The 14194-nt window shown below is 44.9% G+C and overlaps 1 protein-coding gene across 4 annotated transcripts in view; it reads right to left on the bottom strand.

Moving 5' to 3' along the window:
* The window catches only part of RXRA (retinoid X receptor alpha), a 302476-nt gene that overhangs the window by 26971 nt on the left and 261311 nt on the right, over positions 1-14194 (bottom strand). For 3 of the 4 annotated variants that reach the window (XM_077306422.1, XM_077306423.1, XM_077306420.1), the window contains one exon: positions 13811-13867. The exons of the other annotated variant lie outside the window; for it this stretch is intronic. In XM_077306422.1, coding sequence (XP_077162537.1) covers positions 13811-13867 — 57 coding nt within the window. The remainder of the gene's footprint in view (positions 1-13810; positions 13868-14194) is intronic. 4 annotated transcript variants of the gene reach the window in all.

Here is a 14194-nt window from a genome sequence, read left to right as displayed (position 1 = left end):
AGTTGCAAAATAGAGTTAATGGAGTCTGCTGTAAGGAGTTTATGTCTCAAGTCTTGCATTTTGGGGGAATTTATCATTTGCTCAATCTGAGGGACCAAGATTGGAGCCCAAGTTAATTTTCTAAAATTCAGGGGATAGTCTAAAGTTACAGAGTCCACCTTTGAATAGGAGTCCATCAAGTCTATCTTAATTGAATTAGAGGCATGTGGTCACTTTCTGTTCGACTGCCAACTACAAAGTTGCTGATCCGACTAACAAGGTACCAGGAGACAGAAACGAAATCGATGACGCTATTACCTCTAATCAAAAGATGTGTATACTCATTTGAGTTTGGGAATTTTTTAGAGCCATTTAGAATTTTTAAATTCATAACAGAGCACAATTTGATAAAATTTGTGCTTGCCCTGTTGGATTTTAGGGCTATTTCATGATAAAGACATCTATTATTCATGACAAAGACAACCTATTGGGTTTGAATTTGTTAGGTACTTGGTTCCTAGTCTAGCATTGAAATCTCCAATAAGGGCTAATTCAGCCTGTGGATGGTCACTTTTGAGGTTTGCAATATAATGTGTCACCTCTTCCCAGTTTAAGTATCCCTCAGTAGCCTCCAAGATTGGGGGAATATAGACATTAACTAAGATAATACTTGGATTGGCGTTAATTAATAGAGCTTGTGCATATGAGGGGGGCATCACCTATATATGATATTGTTTCTTTAAGATTTGTTTTCACAAGGTATCTTCCTCATGATACCAGGGCTGGGGTGCAAAAATTGTAGTATCCTTGTAAACGGACTTCACCTAGAACCCAAGTTTCCTGGAGGAGAATTATATCATAGGATTGGAGGAATGAACAAAAGTATCTCCCCTCTTACTATGCCATTCTGCAATGTTCCACGCCAGTATTTGAAGGATAGAGGATGAAGGTCTGAATTCTAGTCAATTTGAGTCAGTTACTGGAGTGAGTTGATTGGGGAGCTTCCAGGTTGAACATCTGTTGCCAATGTTTCAAAAGTATTGAGAGCGGTATCTAGAACTATACATCCATTTTTGACAGAATTTAGTTTACACTGGGTTAACGTGTTAGAATGGGGGTGCACTTGGATTTTATTAGTTACACTCACCTCCATACTATTATGTGTGTCAGTTAGATCAATTAACTCAATTAAAGGGATATCTTGCTCCATTTGAATTGATGGAGTTAGGGAAGGCATAGGTGAGTGAGGGTTTTGTTAGCTTTGACAGTTTGTTACTTAAATTATTTAGTTCAGTTATTATATTAACTTGGAGTTCAGGAGAAAGCAAGGGAAAGGTGGATAACACATTTTCTTCCAGGGAATTGTCATGCAAACGGATTTCTTTATTCCCAGAATCCGACAGTAATTTTAGAAGATTCTGTTCAAAGTTAGGCATTTCTTCCCTAGTGTTTGCTGTTTTTCCTGATGGGAGCTTTGATGTTGGGGTCCATTGGGTTCATTCAAGTTCCTAGCTGTCTTATTGTAGTAATAAGAGCGAGACGGTTCTCGGGGCGTTTGGAGCTCCAGAATAGATTTCAGGCCCTTGCAGAGGAAATGCAAGTGTCAACGAGGGAAGAGGTCCCAAAACAAAATCTAACAAAGTGAAGAGGCCATGGGGATAGAAGGAAATGGAGTTGAGAAGAAAAAAAAAGAAAAAAGGAGAGTACTGGTAATTGGAGACTCCCTGCTAAGAGGAATGGATCGCCATGTGACTGGGCCCAACCCCCTAACCCGAGAGGTGTGTTGCTTGCCAGGGGCAAAAATTAAAAACATTTCAGAACGGCTACCCAAACTCCTCAAATCTACGGATCGCTACCCATTTGTGATGGTCCATATGGGAACAAATGACATGTCCATGAATACCATCGCTCCTATTAAAAAAGACTATCAAGATCTGGGGAGGAAGCTGAAGCAAATGGGGGCACAAGTGGTATTCTCTTCAATCTTGCCTGTCAAGGGAAGAGGAATGCATTGGGAGAGGAAGATAATGGAGGTGAATTAGTGGCTGCGTAGTTGGTGCCGGCACCATGGGATAGGCTTTCTTGAGGAAGGCCTACTAGCACCTGATGGACTGCACTTATGGAAGCTGGGGAAGAATGTGTTTGGCAGGAACCTGGGGAGATTCATGAGGAGAGCTTTAAACTGAAGCCACAAGGGGAAGGAAACGATCAACATAGGGAGTGTAAGGAAGGAGACCGATCAGGGGCAGTCCAACCGGCAAGGCCAGCTCATAGGGAACCAAAAGTAAAAGGATTCAGATGCCTTTATACTAACGCCAGAAGCATGGGCAATAAGAAGGAAGAGCTGGAACTTCTCATGCTGATGGAAAGGTATGATCAGGTTACTAGGCACGGTAGATCAATCATCAGAAAGGCCAAAGCTGAGAGTGAGCTAAGATTGGCCAGGGAAGCCCATTGTAACAAGAAAAGATTTTTCAGTTATGTGAGCAGCAAATGTAAAGTAAAGGAGGCAATAGGTCCACTGTTGGGTGCGGATGGACAAACTCTAACGAAAGATGCAGAGAAAGCAGAAAGGCTTAGTGCCTATTTTACATCTGTTTTTTCCCACAGGTCAAAGTGTTTAGGCACATCTAGAGATGGCTGTAGCTAAAGGATAGTGTCTGGGTGGCAGGTTAACATGGATAGAGAGGTTGTCGAGAGGCATTTAGCTGCACTGGATGAGTTCAAATCCCCTGGTCCAGATGAAATGCACCCGAGAGTACTCAAAGAACTTTCCAGAGAACTTGCACAGCCCTTGTCCATCATCACCATAAGTATGATAAGTATGATAAATAAATCTTCGGAACCTCTTTAAGGACTGGAGATGTCCCGGAAGACTGGAAAAGAGCAAACGTTATTCCGATCTTCAAAAAAGGGAGGAAGGATGACCCGGGAAACTACAGACCAGTGAGTCTGACCTCTGTTGTGGGGAAGATAATGGAGCAGATATTAAAGGGAGCGATCTGCAAACATCTGGAGGACAATTTGGTGATCCAAGGAAGTCAGCATGGATTTGTCTCCAACAGGTCCTGCCAGACCAACCTAGTTTCCTTTTTTGACCAAGTAACAGGTTTGCTGGATCGGGGAAATTTGGTTGATGTCATTTACTTGGATTTTAGTAAAGCTTTTGACAAGGTTCCCCATGATGTTCTGATGGATAAGTTGAAGGACTGCAATCTGGATTTTCAGATCGTTAGGTGGATAGGGAATTGGTTAGAGAACCGCACTCAAAGAGTTGTTGTCAATGGTGTTTCATCAGACTGGAGAGAGGTGAGTAGCGGGGTACCTCAGGGTTCGGTGCTCGGCCCGGTACTTTTTAACATATTTATTAATGATCTAGATGAGGGGGTGGAGGGACTACTCATCAAGTTTGCAGATGACACCAAATTGGGAGGACTGGCAAATACTCCGGAAGATAGAGACAGAGTTCAACGAGATCTGAACACAATGGAAAAATGGGCAAATGAGAACAAGATGCAATTTAATAAAGATAAGTGTAAAGTTCTGCATCTGGGTCAGAAAAATGAAAAGCATGCCTACTGGATGGGGGATACGCTTCTAGGTAGCACTGTGTGTGAACGAGACCTTGGGGTACTTGTGGACTGTAAACTAAACATGAGCAGGCAGTGTGATGCAGGGGTAAAAAAGGCAAATGCCATTTTGGGCTGTATCAACAGAGGCATCACATCAAAATCACAAGATGTCATAGTCCCATTGTATACGGCACTGGTCAGACCACACCTGGAGTACTGAGTGCAGTTCTGGAGGCCTCACTTCAAGATGGACATAGATAAAATTGAAAGGGTACAGAGGAGAGCGACGAAGATGATCTGGGGCCAAGGGACCAAGCCCTAGGAAGATAGGTTGAGGGACTTGGGAATGTTCAGCCTGGAGAAAAGGAGGTTGAGAGGGGACATGATAGCCCTCTTTAAGTATGTGAAAGGTTGTCACTTGGAGGAGGGCAGGATGCTGTTTCTGCTGGCTGCAGAGGAGAGGACACGCAGTAATGGGTTTAAACTTCAAGTACAACGATATAGGCTAGATATCAGGAAAAAGTTTTTCACAGTCAGAGTAGTTCAGCAGTGCAATAGGCTGCCTAAGGAGGTGGTGAGTGCCCCCTCACTGGAAGTCTTCAAGCAAAGGTTGGATACACACTTTTCTTGGATGCTTTAGGATGCTTAGGGCTAATCCTGCGTTGAGCAGGGGGTTGGACTAGATGGCCTGTACGGCCCCTTCCAACTCTATAATTCTATGATTCTATGATCTAGTAGGTATCACAGACTATTGGTGGAATGATTCTCATGACTGGAATGTAATAGTGGATGGATATGAACTGTTCATAAAAAACAGAATAGATCGAAGAGGTGGAGGAGTGGCACTGTATGTGACAGGCTTACCTGTCAGGAAATTTTAGTTTATATCTACAGTGGAAAGCATCTGGGTGAAAATAAGCGAGGGGAAAACAAACAGTGTGGTGGTTGGTGTCTGCTACCGACCGCCTGACTAACGAGAGGATGTGGATGCTGCACTTTGTGAGCAGCTTGAGAAAATATCCAAACGGCAGGACCTTGTCATCATGTGTGACTTCAATTTCCCAGATGTGTGCTGGGAAACAAACTCTGCTAAGCGTCCTACGTTCATACAACTTTCTGACCTGCCTGGCTGACAATTTCATTTATCAAATGGTAGATGAACCGACAAGCGGTTCAGCCATACTGGACTTAATACTGACCAACAGGCAAGAGTTGGTGTATGAGGTGAAGGAGGTGGGGACCCTAGGGGGAAGTGACCATGTCCTCATAGAATTCCTTTTGAGATGGGGAGCCAAGGAAGCTTGTAGCCAGACACGGATATTGGATTTTCGTAGGGCAAACTTTAATAAACTCAGAGACATGATGAGTGTCATACCATGGACGAGAATGCTGGAAGGGAAGGGAGCATGTGAAGGGTGGGCGCTACTCAAACAAGAGCTATTGCATGCTCAATCAGTGACTATCCCAGAAAGATGAAAACACTGCAGGAGCTCTAAGAAGCCTATTTGGATGAACAGAGAACTTCAAGAGGAACTAAGAAAGAAAGGGGAGATGTTCAGGAAATGGAGGGAAGGACAGAGCTCTAAAGAAGAGTACCTACAGGTTACTAGGCACTATAGATCAATCATCAGAAAGGCCAAAGCTGAGAGTGAGCTAAGATTGGCCAGGGAAGCCCATTGTAACAAGAAAAGATTTTTCAGTTATGTGAGGACCAAACGTAAAGTAAAGGAGGCAATAGGCCCAACAGAAGATGCAGAGAAAGCAGAAAGGCTTAGTGCCTATTTTACATATGTTTTTTCCCCACAGGTCAAAGGGTTTAGGCACATCTAGAGAAGGCAGTAGCCAAAGCATAGTGTCTGGGTGGCAGGTTGACATGGACAGAGAGGTTGTTGAGAGGCATTTAGCTTTACTGGATGAGTTCAAATCCCCTGGGCCGGATGAAATGCACCCGCGAGTGCTCAAAGAAATTTCCAGAGAACTTGCAGAACCCTTGTCCATCATCTTCGGGACCTCTTTAAGGACTGGAGATGCCCCGGAGGACTGGAAGAGAGCAAACATTATTCCGATCTTCAAAAAAGGGAGGAAGGATGACCCGGGAAACTACAGACCAGTGAGTCTGACCTCTGTTGTGGGGAAGATAATGGAGCAGATATTAAAGGGAGCGATCTGCAAACATCTGGAGGACAATTTGGTGATCCAAGGAAGTCAGCATGGATTTGTCTCCAACAGGTCCTGTCAGACCAAACTGGTTTCCTTTTTTGACCAAGTAAAAGGTTTGCTGGATTGCGGAAATTCGGTTGATGTTGTTTACTTGGATTTTAGTAAAGCTTTTGATAAGGTTCCCCATGATGTTCTGATGGATAAATTGAAGGACTGCAATTTGGATTTTCAAATAGTTAGGTGGGTAGGGAATTGGTTAGAGAACCGCTGAGAAGACTGTTCCTACTCAAAGAATTCTTGTCAATGGTGTTTCATCAGACTGGAGGGAGGTGAGTAGTGGGGTACCTCAGGGCTCGGTGCTCGGTCCGGTACTTTTTAACATATTTATTAATGATCTAGATGAGGGGGTGGAAGGACTACTCATCAAGTTTGCAGATGACACCAAATTGGGAGGACTGGCAAATACTCCGGAAGATAGAGACAGAGTTCAATGAGATCTGAATACAATGGAAAAATGAGCCAAAGTAGCAATTTGGTTTGATGAAAAACCTCACATAGGCCTAAGAACAATATTGCCTCTGTGCATAAGGGGGGAGGGGAGGGCTGGACTTTACATAAGTAAGAATAACCAAGCATTTCTTCCATTTGGTATCAATAGCCCACAAAACAGAGGACAATTGTACCTGCGGCCTTGGAGAGCTTTGCCCCCTTCTCAAGACTGTTCCTATTCAAATAATCTCTCATTTCGGCCTTGAACATTTTGAAAACAGGATGGAAAAAAATAACTTGAAAATACTATCCTTGCCAAACACTCCTGTTGCTCAGCTACTGCCTGCTCTCCCCCCACTTCTAGGGTCCCCTTGCTGCCTAGTGCCATGATCCCCCATCTTTGCACCTGGCAATTCCACCTGATTGGCTACAGCGACTCAGGCACCTGAGCACTGGTGATATCATCACACCGATGACACCATGAACAAAATCATGCACAAGATGCCATTTCATCTACTGACCTGATTGGGTGGCACCCCACACACCAAAGGCAGCCTTTCTGAGCTGTCCCCATGATTGACACCCATGGCTGGTAGGATTAGAAGATGCCTGGCCTCTGGCTTGCCAGTGATGGAGTGACCCTGGCACCAGGAAGTCTCTTGCAAGGGGCTTCTCCACAGAGACTTTGCTCTGCATCCCCCTCCACCCAAACTGCATGTTTTTTTTGGGGGGGTCTCCTGACTGATACTGCCATGTAGTTGTCTGCTATCCAGGTCCATTGCATGTTTTCTCTAGCTGCTTTCACACATTTTCTCTTCTTAGCAGTAGATATGTCATTACAGTGCTTAAAGGAAAATAGAAAAAGCCAAGCTGACAAAGTTCAACAAGATTTATTTGAGATGTGCCAGAGTCAAAACGAATCCCAGATTATATAACTAATTTTCAACAATATAATTTGTCTTCTTCAGTGACTCTGAATAGACATCATTCACGTAACAATTGTTTTTGAAACAATGTATTTCTACATTGTTGTTGTTGTTGTTAGGTGCAAAGCCATGTCCGACCCATCGCGAGCCCATGGACAATGATCCTCCAGGCCTTCCTGTCCTCTACCATTCCCCGGAATCCATTTAAGTTTGCACCTACTGCTTCAGTGACTCCAGCCAGCCACCTCATTCTCTGTCGTCCCCTTCTTCTTTTGCCCTCAATTGCTCCCAGCATTAGGCTCTTCTCCAGGGAGTCCTTCCTTCTCATCAGGTGGCCAAAGTATTTGACTTTCTTCTTCAGGATCTGGCCTTCTAAGGAGCAGTCAGGGCTGATCTCCTCTATGACTGACCGGTTTGTTCACCTTGCAGTCCAAGGGACTCGCAAGAGTCTTCTCCATCACCAGAGTTCAAAAGCCTCAATTCTTTGACGCTCGGCCTTCCTTATGGTCGAACTTTCGCAGCCATACATTGCAACTGGGAATATCATAGCCTTGACTAAACGCACTTTTGTTGGCAGGGTGATATCTCTGCTTTTTAGGATGCTGTCTAGATTTGCCATGTCTTTCCTCCCCAGGAGCAAGCATCTTTTAATTTATTTGCTGCAGTCCCCATCTGCAGTGATCTTGGAGCCCAGGTAAATAAAATCTGTCACTGTCTCCATTTCTTCCCCCATCTATTTGCCAGGAATTGAGAGGGCCGGATGTCATGATCTTTGTTTTCTTGATGTTAAATTTCAAGCCAACTTTTGCACTCTCCTCCTTCACCCGCATTAACAGGCTCTTTTGTTCCTCTTCACTTACTGCCATTAGAGTGGTATCATCTGCATATCTGAGGTTGTTGATATTTCTCCCTGCAGTCTTGATCCCAATTTGTGACTCCTCTAATCCCGCCTTTCTCATGATGTGCTCCGCATACAAATAGGCAAGGCGACAGTATACAGCCTTGCCGAACTCCTTTCTCAGTTTTGAACCAATCAGTGATTCCATGTTCAGTTCTCACTGTTGCTTCTTGACCTGCATATAAGTTTCTCAAGGGACAAATAAGATGCTCTGGTATTCCCATCTCATCCAGAACTTGCCACAATTTGTTGTGCTCCACACAATCAAAGGCTTTAGCATCTTAAAACCGCCCATGGTGCCGCCAGAAGCCTCCATTCCCCAGCCCCCTTTTCTCTTCGGCTTCTGCCGGGGCCGAGCTCTCCCTCACAACCGCGAGGGAGATCTCCGCCCCGACAGAAGCCTCCTTTCCCCAGCCCCCTTTTCTCTTCGGCTTCTGCCGGGGCCGAGCTCTCCCTCGCAGCCGCGAAGGAGATCTCCGCCCCGACAGAAGCCTCCTTTCCCCAGCCCCCTTTTCTCTCCGGCTTCTGCCGGGGACGGGCTCTCCCCCCCAGCCCATCTAGCGCCCATTTTATTTAAAATTAAAATGGGCTTTAAATTTAGTAGTCAATGAAGCAGAAGTAGATGTTCTTCTGGAACTCCCTAACTTTCTCCATGATCCAGGGTATGTTGGCAATTTGATCTCTAGCTCCTCTTCGAAATCCTGCCTGTACTTTGGGAGTTCTCGGTCCACATATTGCTGGAGCCTAGCTTGTAGGATTTTGAGCATAAATTTGCTAGCATGAGAAATGAGTGCAATGGTGCGGTAGTTTGAACATTCTTTGGCATTGCCCTTCTTTAGGATTGGAATGTAAACTGACCTTTTCCAATCCTGTGGCCATTGTTGAGTTTTCCATATTTGCTGGCATATTGAGTGTAGCACTTTTACTGCATCGTCTTTTAAGATTTTGAATAGTTCAACTGGAATGCTGTCACCTCCACTAGCTTTATCGTTGCTAAGACTTCCTAAGGCCCATTTGACTTCACATTCCAGGATGTCTGGCTCAAGGTTAGTAACTACCCCATCATGGTTATCAGGGATGTTAAGCTCGCTCTTGTATAGTTCTTCTGTATAATTTTGCCACCTTTTTAAAAATCTCTTCTGCTTCTGTAAGGTCCCTACCATTTTGGTCCCTTATCATACCCATCTTTGCATGAAACGTTCTCTTCATATCTCCAATTTTCTTGAAAATATCTCTGGTCCTCCCCATTTCTACCTAGTGGTCTTCAAGGACCACAATGGTTCCATTTACAATCAAAGTGTGGGGATCAAGTGGGATGCTAATGTAGGTATTTACCACTTGTTCCCTTTCCATCATGTCATTTGGCTTACAGGTCTTTCCTTGACTCATTACAGTGCCTAACCCTGCTGTGGAATATTTAAAACAACTTTTCTAAAACACTAGCAAGAAGCACTCAAATGATAGGGAGGATTGGGGGGGGGGGCAAGAGAGGACAGTATGGAGAATCCCTCTTCCTTTTTTTGGAGCCTTCAGGTTAGCAGCATCAAATGACAGCCCCCCTCCCATTTGTAGCCGAACTCCCTGGATTCAGTCCTGGCTTTGCACTTGGGTAGCCCAGTCTCTTTGGTTCAACCATGTTGCAGCTATCAACCTGCAAAGATCCACAAACTTTGTTTCTCCGCTGGCCTTGCAAGCGGATGGATCAGCACTCTGTCTGTGATCCAGGTATGACTGGTACCAAACTGAATGATCAACCACCTGGAAGGGAGCTCACACCCACCCAGCAGCACCTCTGGCCTCAGAAGCTGTGTGATCTCCAACATCTCACCGTGCCAGGCCCAGAAAGGAAGGAGGAGTTGTCAGGCATGCTGCAGACCGCTAAGACAGCCTTTTTTACCATTGAGAAACCCTTGAAACAGTCTTCTGGCTTTGAGAAACTCCAGAAATGGCACGATGGTGCAGAATATGGTTGGGAAGCATCACTGTGGACACACCCACCTGGGGCCCTTCCCCTTCTCACCTCCTCCAGGCTCATCATTGGCCGTTTTGGGAGGTGGGGTAGGTTATGACCATATATGGTCATATGCACCAATTGTCAGGATCAGTCCCCTGATCTTTGCCATGTCTTGAGATTGACCAGATTCCATCTTTTGTAGAATGTGTGTTTGTAGAACCTTTCTAACCTTTTTTATGACCCTGAGCTATTTCACACTGCAATGTGTATTCTCCCCTGCTGTGACACTTAGTTGCAAACGTTGCTCTGTACTTTGTTATCTACAAAGAAGGGCGCCGATTCTACCAAGGATGCCGGAGCTAGAGACGGTCTGGCAGGAAGCCCAGGATGGCACCTGGGAGCGGGGGAGGGGGGGGAGAATTTCACCCTGGGAAAATGAAGACATTTGGGCAGGAGAAATGCATTGATAACTGCTTGCTGACCATGTATTGATTAGATTCAACTTCAGACGTTAGAATGTTGCTCTACTTCCAATAAAGCTTTCTATTAATACAGAAGCCTAGTTGTGAGTCTGTCTGCCTTTCACACCAATAAATGTTTAACTAATTTTAAAAACACATAAAAAATTAACTCCCATGCCTTCGGGAAACACTTCCGGGGTGTGCATAAAAATGGAGATCAAAGCCAGGGGAGTATGTAAATTCATCAGTGAAAGCTCAAGCAGAGACAGGGGAAAAGCAGACTTCCTGCTCCTTTGAGCATACTTCTTCCCTGCTTGCCGTCTCCACAGACTGAATGAATTCAGAACAACAGTTAATTAGGACTCTCTCTCCTCTTTCTATACATTTCTTTCTCTACTTAATAAAACATTTTTAAGCAACCTGTTGATCTGCTATCAGATAGTGCCCAAGTGCATCCAGAGCTCAACACCATCCTTTACTCTTCATTTTAATAAGATTTTGATTAATATACTGCCAGGAGAAGTGTTCTATGTAACTCAAAAACTCAGACTCATCCAAGTACTAACCAGGTGTGACCCTGCTTAGCTTCCAAGATTTGATGAATCTGGGCTAGTCTAAGCCACCCAGGGCAGTAGTGCATTTTCCAGCCCCTGTCAGGGATTCATGAGGGGCTGCCTTTTGGGGGGGGGGGGGGGTTCTGAGCTGCAGGCACTCTTGAGCAACAAATCCCCAGCACCTGGCAGATATCCCAGTAAAATGCAACAGACCATGTTCAACAGATCTGGGTGTTCACCCACTGCAGTTCACTGCAAACTTGTGGACCTAAAAGCACTGCAAATGCAGTGGGCAAGGAAATGCAGGTCAGTAAAATATGGGTTCCAATGAACTGGACGGGTGGTGGGATCCTGAGAATTACAGCAGTAAGGAGATCTTGTTTCCATCTTTGTAAGTGCTCAGAACACTAAAATTCAACAGATGCAGCCCCAGAGTTCATAGAATCATAGAATAATGGAAGGGACCTCATGGGTCATCTAGTCCAACCCCCTGCACTATGCAGGACACTCACATCCCAATCGCTCATCTACTGTAACCTGCCACCCCTTTGTGCCTTCACAGAATCAGCCTCTCCGTCAGATGGCTATCTAGCCTGTGTTTAAAAATTTCCAAAGATGTTGAACCCACCACCTCCCGAGGAAGCCTGTTCCACTGAGGAACCGCTCTCACTGTCAGGAACTTCTTCCGGATGTTTAGACGGAATTTCTTTTGAATTAATTTCATCCCATTCATTCTGGTCCATCCCTCTGGGGCAAGAGAGAACAATTCTGCTCCATCCTCCATATGGCAGCCTTTTAAATACTTGAAGATGGTTATCAGATCCCCTCTCAGTTGTCTCCTCTCCAGGCTAAACAGACCAAGCTCCTCCAGCCTTTCTTCACATGTCTTGGTCTCCAAACCCCTCAGCATCTTTGTTGCCCTCCTCTGGACACGCTCCAGTTTGTTAACATCCCTCTTCAACTGGGGTGCCCAAAACTGAACACAGGACTCCAAGTGGGGCCGAAGCAGAATAGAGTAAAGCGGTACCATCACCTCCCGTGATCTGGGCACGATACTCCGTTTGAGACAGCCCAAAATCCCATTTGCCTTTTTAGCCACCGAGTCACAGTGCTGACTCATGTTCAATGTATGGTCTACTAATGTATGGTCTACTCCTAAATCCTTTTCGCACATGCTACTGCCAAGATAAGTCTCCCTCATTTTATATTTGTGTATTTGTTTTTTCCTAAATAGTAACCTGTTCATTCAAATGGGCATCAAGACTCTAATTCCTTCTCACAGCCTTCTGTGTTTGTGGCCATTAATACAGCCACTTTCAGGGAGTTCTATAATTCAGTTACTTGTTGGGGAAAAAACCATTTGCTTTTGTCCATCTGAAATCTATGCCCCTGAGTGCTACTGTTAAGGGAGAACTAAAAAAATCTCAGTTCACTTTTTAAATTCCAGCATTCAGAGTTATACTAGCTCCACACATGGAGTTTGCATTAGCTATCATGGTGATATTATAACCATCTTCAAATACTTGAAAGTCTGTCATATAGAAGATGGAGCAGAGTTGTTTTATGTTGCCCCAGTCTAAACAATTGGAAGAAGTTCCTGAGAGTTAGAGTGGCTCCTCAGTGAAACAGGCTTCCTCGGGAGGTGGTGGGTTCTCCTTCTTTAGAAGTTTTAAAAACAGAGGCTAGGTAGTCATCTGAGAGAAATGTTGATTTTATGAACTTAGGCAGATTGTGAGTGAGTGGGTGGGCAGGAAGGGATGTGCCAGTTGTCTCTTGTGGCCCTTCCTTGCATACCCAAGGACTTGCTGATTGCCACTGCGGGACAGTAAATTTCCTCCAGACCAGGCTGGATTCTGGAGATTTTTTGGTGGATGGATCACTTGTTCATTTGGGGGTCACTGTGGGTGGGCAGATAGTTGTGAGCTCCTGCATTGTGTAGGGGGTTGGACTTGATGACCCTGGAGGTCCCTTCCAACTGTATGATTCTATGATTCTATCTAGTGACCATCAAAACATTCTGTATCAGTGAGACAAAGATTGTAGGAGAAGAGGATCATGCCCAGAGTGATGTAGAATCTATATGATACACCCAAATTCAGTGGCAAAGAAAGCCAACATCTTCAGTGTACTGAAATTATACAAATATGCTCACTTAAGTACACTGATTCATGGGAAGGTGAGGAGTACCAGAAGTCTAGTAAAAAACTGCCTGGAAGCTCAACATACAGCCCCCACAAAGGGTGACCAAGCATGACAAAGGTTTTCCACTTTGTGGTGAGATTTCTAATAGCATAAACACACAACTTTTTATAACTCCCGTTAAAATAAAAACCGCAGCCTCACATGTCCAAGGGCATGAAATAAAGCAAGGGGGGGAATAGAACCAAGGGCCCACCTCCCTCCTTTTGGGGTCACCACTGACCCTGCCTCTTCCACTGACCTCTTCCACCACTGAGCCCGTGCTCTTCCCTGGCTGCAGACAGAGAGGGTCTGGCTCTGGAATATACTGCTGCATCTAGCCCCTTTGAGCCTTCCTCAGACTGGGGGTGCTTCTTTAGGAATAGGGGGGTTTAAGGAAACTGCATCTGAAGCAAAGCAACCTAGTTTGGGGTATGTGACAAAAAGGGGGGGGGGGTATTTTCACATGATGCAACTTCACATGATGCAACTTGCTGAGTCTTGGGGTTAGGCTTAGGTGGGGAGGGCTGCCATGTCTCCCCCCCTCTTGAATTTTGAACTGGGGTTACACTTCTGGGATATATCAACATGGCTTGCTGCTTAACAGCTGGTCTAGTAAGATTAAAATGGGAATAATACCTTGTTCCTCCTGCCTTCCTGGGAGTCTTGTGGGCCGGGATGGATGGTGCTCCATCCCTGTAATAGAGTAAAAATTTGGAGATGAAACATTGGAATAGCAAAGGTTTTGCAGCTGTGTTTTAGCATTAGGGTTATTATTAATTTTTATAGCGCCGTCAGCCTACATGGCGTTTGCCTTTTGACCAAGCTGCAAAATAAACAACAAACAAACAAAAAAAACCCATTCATTTGAAGAGGGCCTGGAGTGAGGCAGGGGAGATTATGGGGTTTGGTACTTTGCATCCGATGTATGAAAACAAGCCTAGCTTTTCAGTGCCTCCTTTAGTACCTCCCCATTTACTATGGACTGTTTGTGGTAGGCCAGCAGTGCCCCAGAAGGACAAG

This window comes from Paroedura picta, chromosome 12 (assembly GCF_049243985.1).
Source record: "Paroedura picta isolate Pp20150507F chromosome 12, Ppicta_v3.0, whole genome shotgun sequence".
Taxonomy (NCBI): Eukaryota; Metazoa; Chordata; class Lepidosauria; order Squamata; family Gekkonidae; genus Paroedura; species Paroedura picta.
This window is presented reverse-complemented; position numbering and strand designations above follow the sequence as displayed.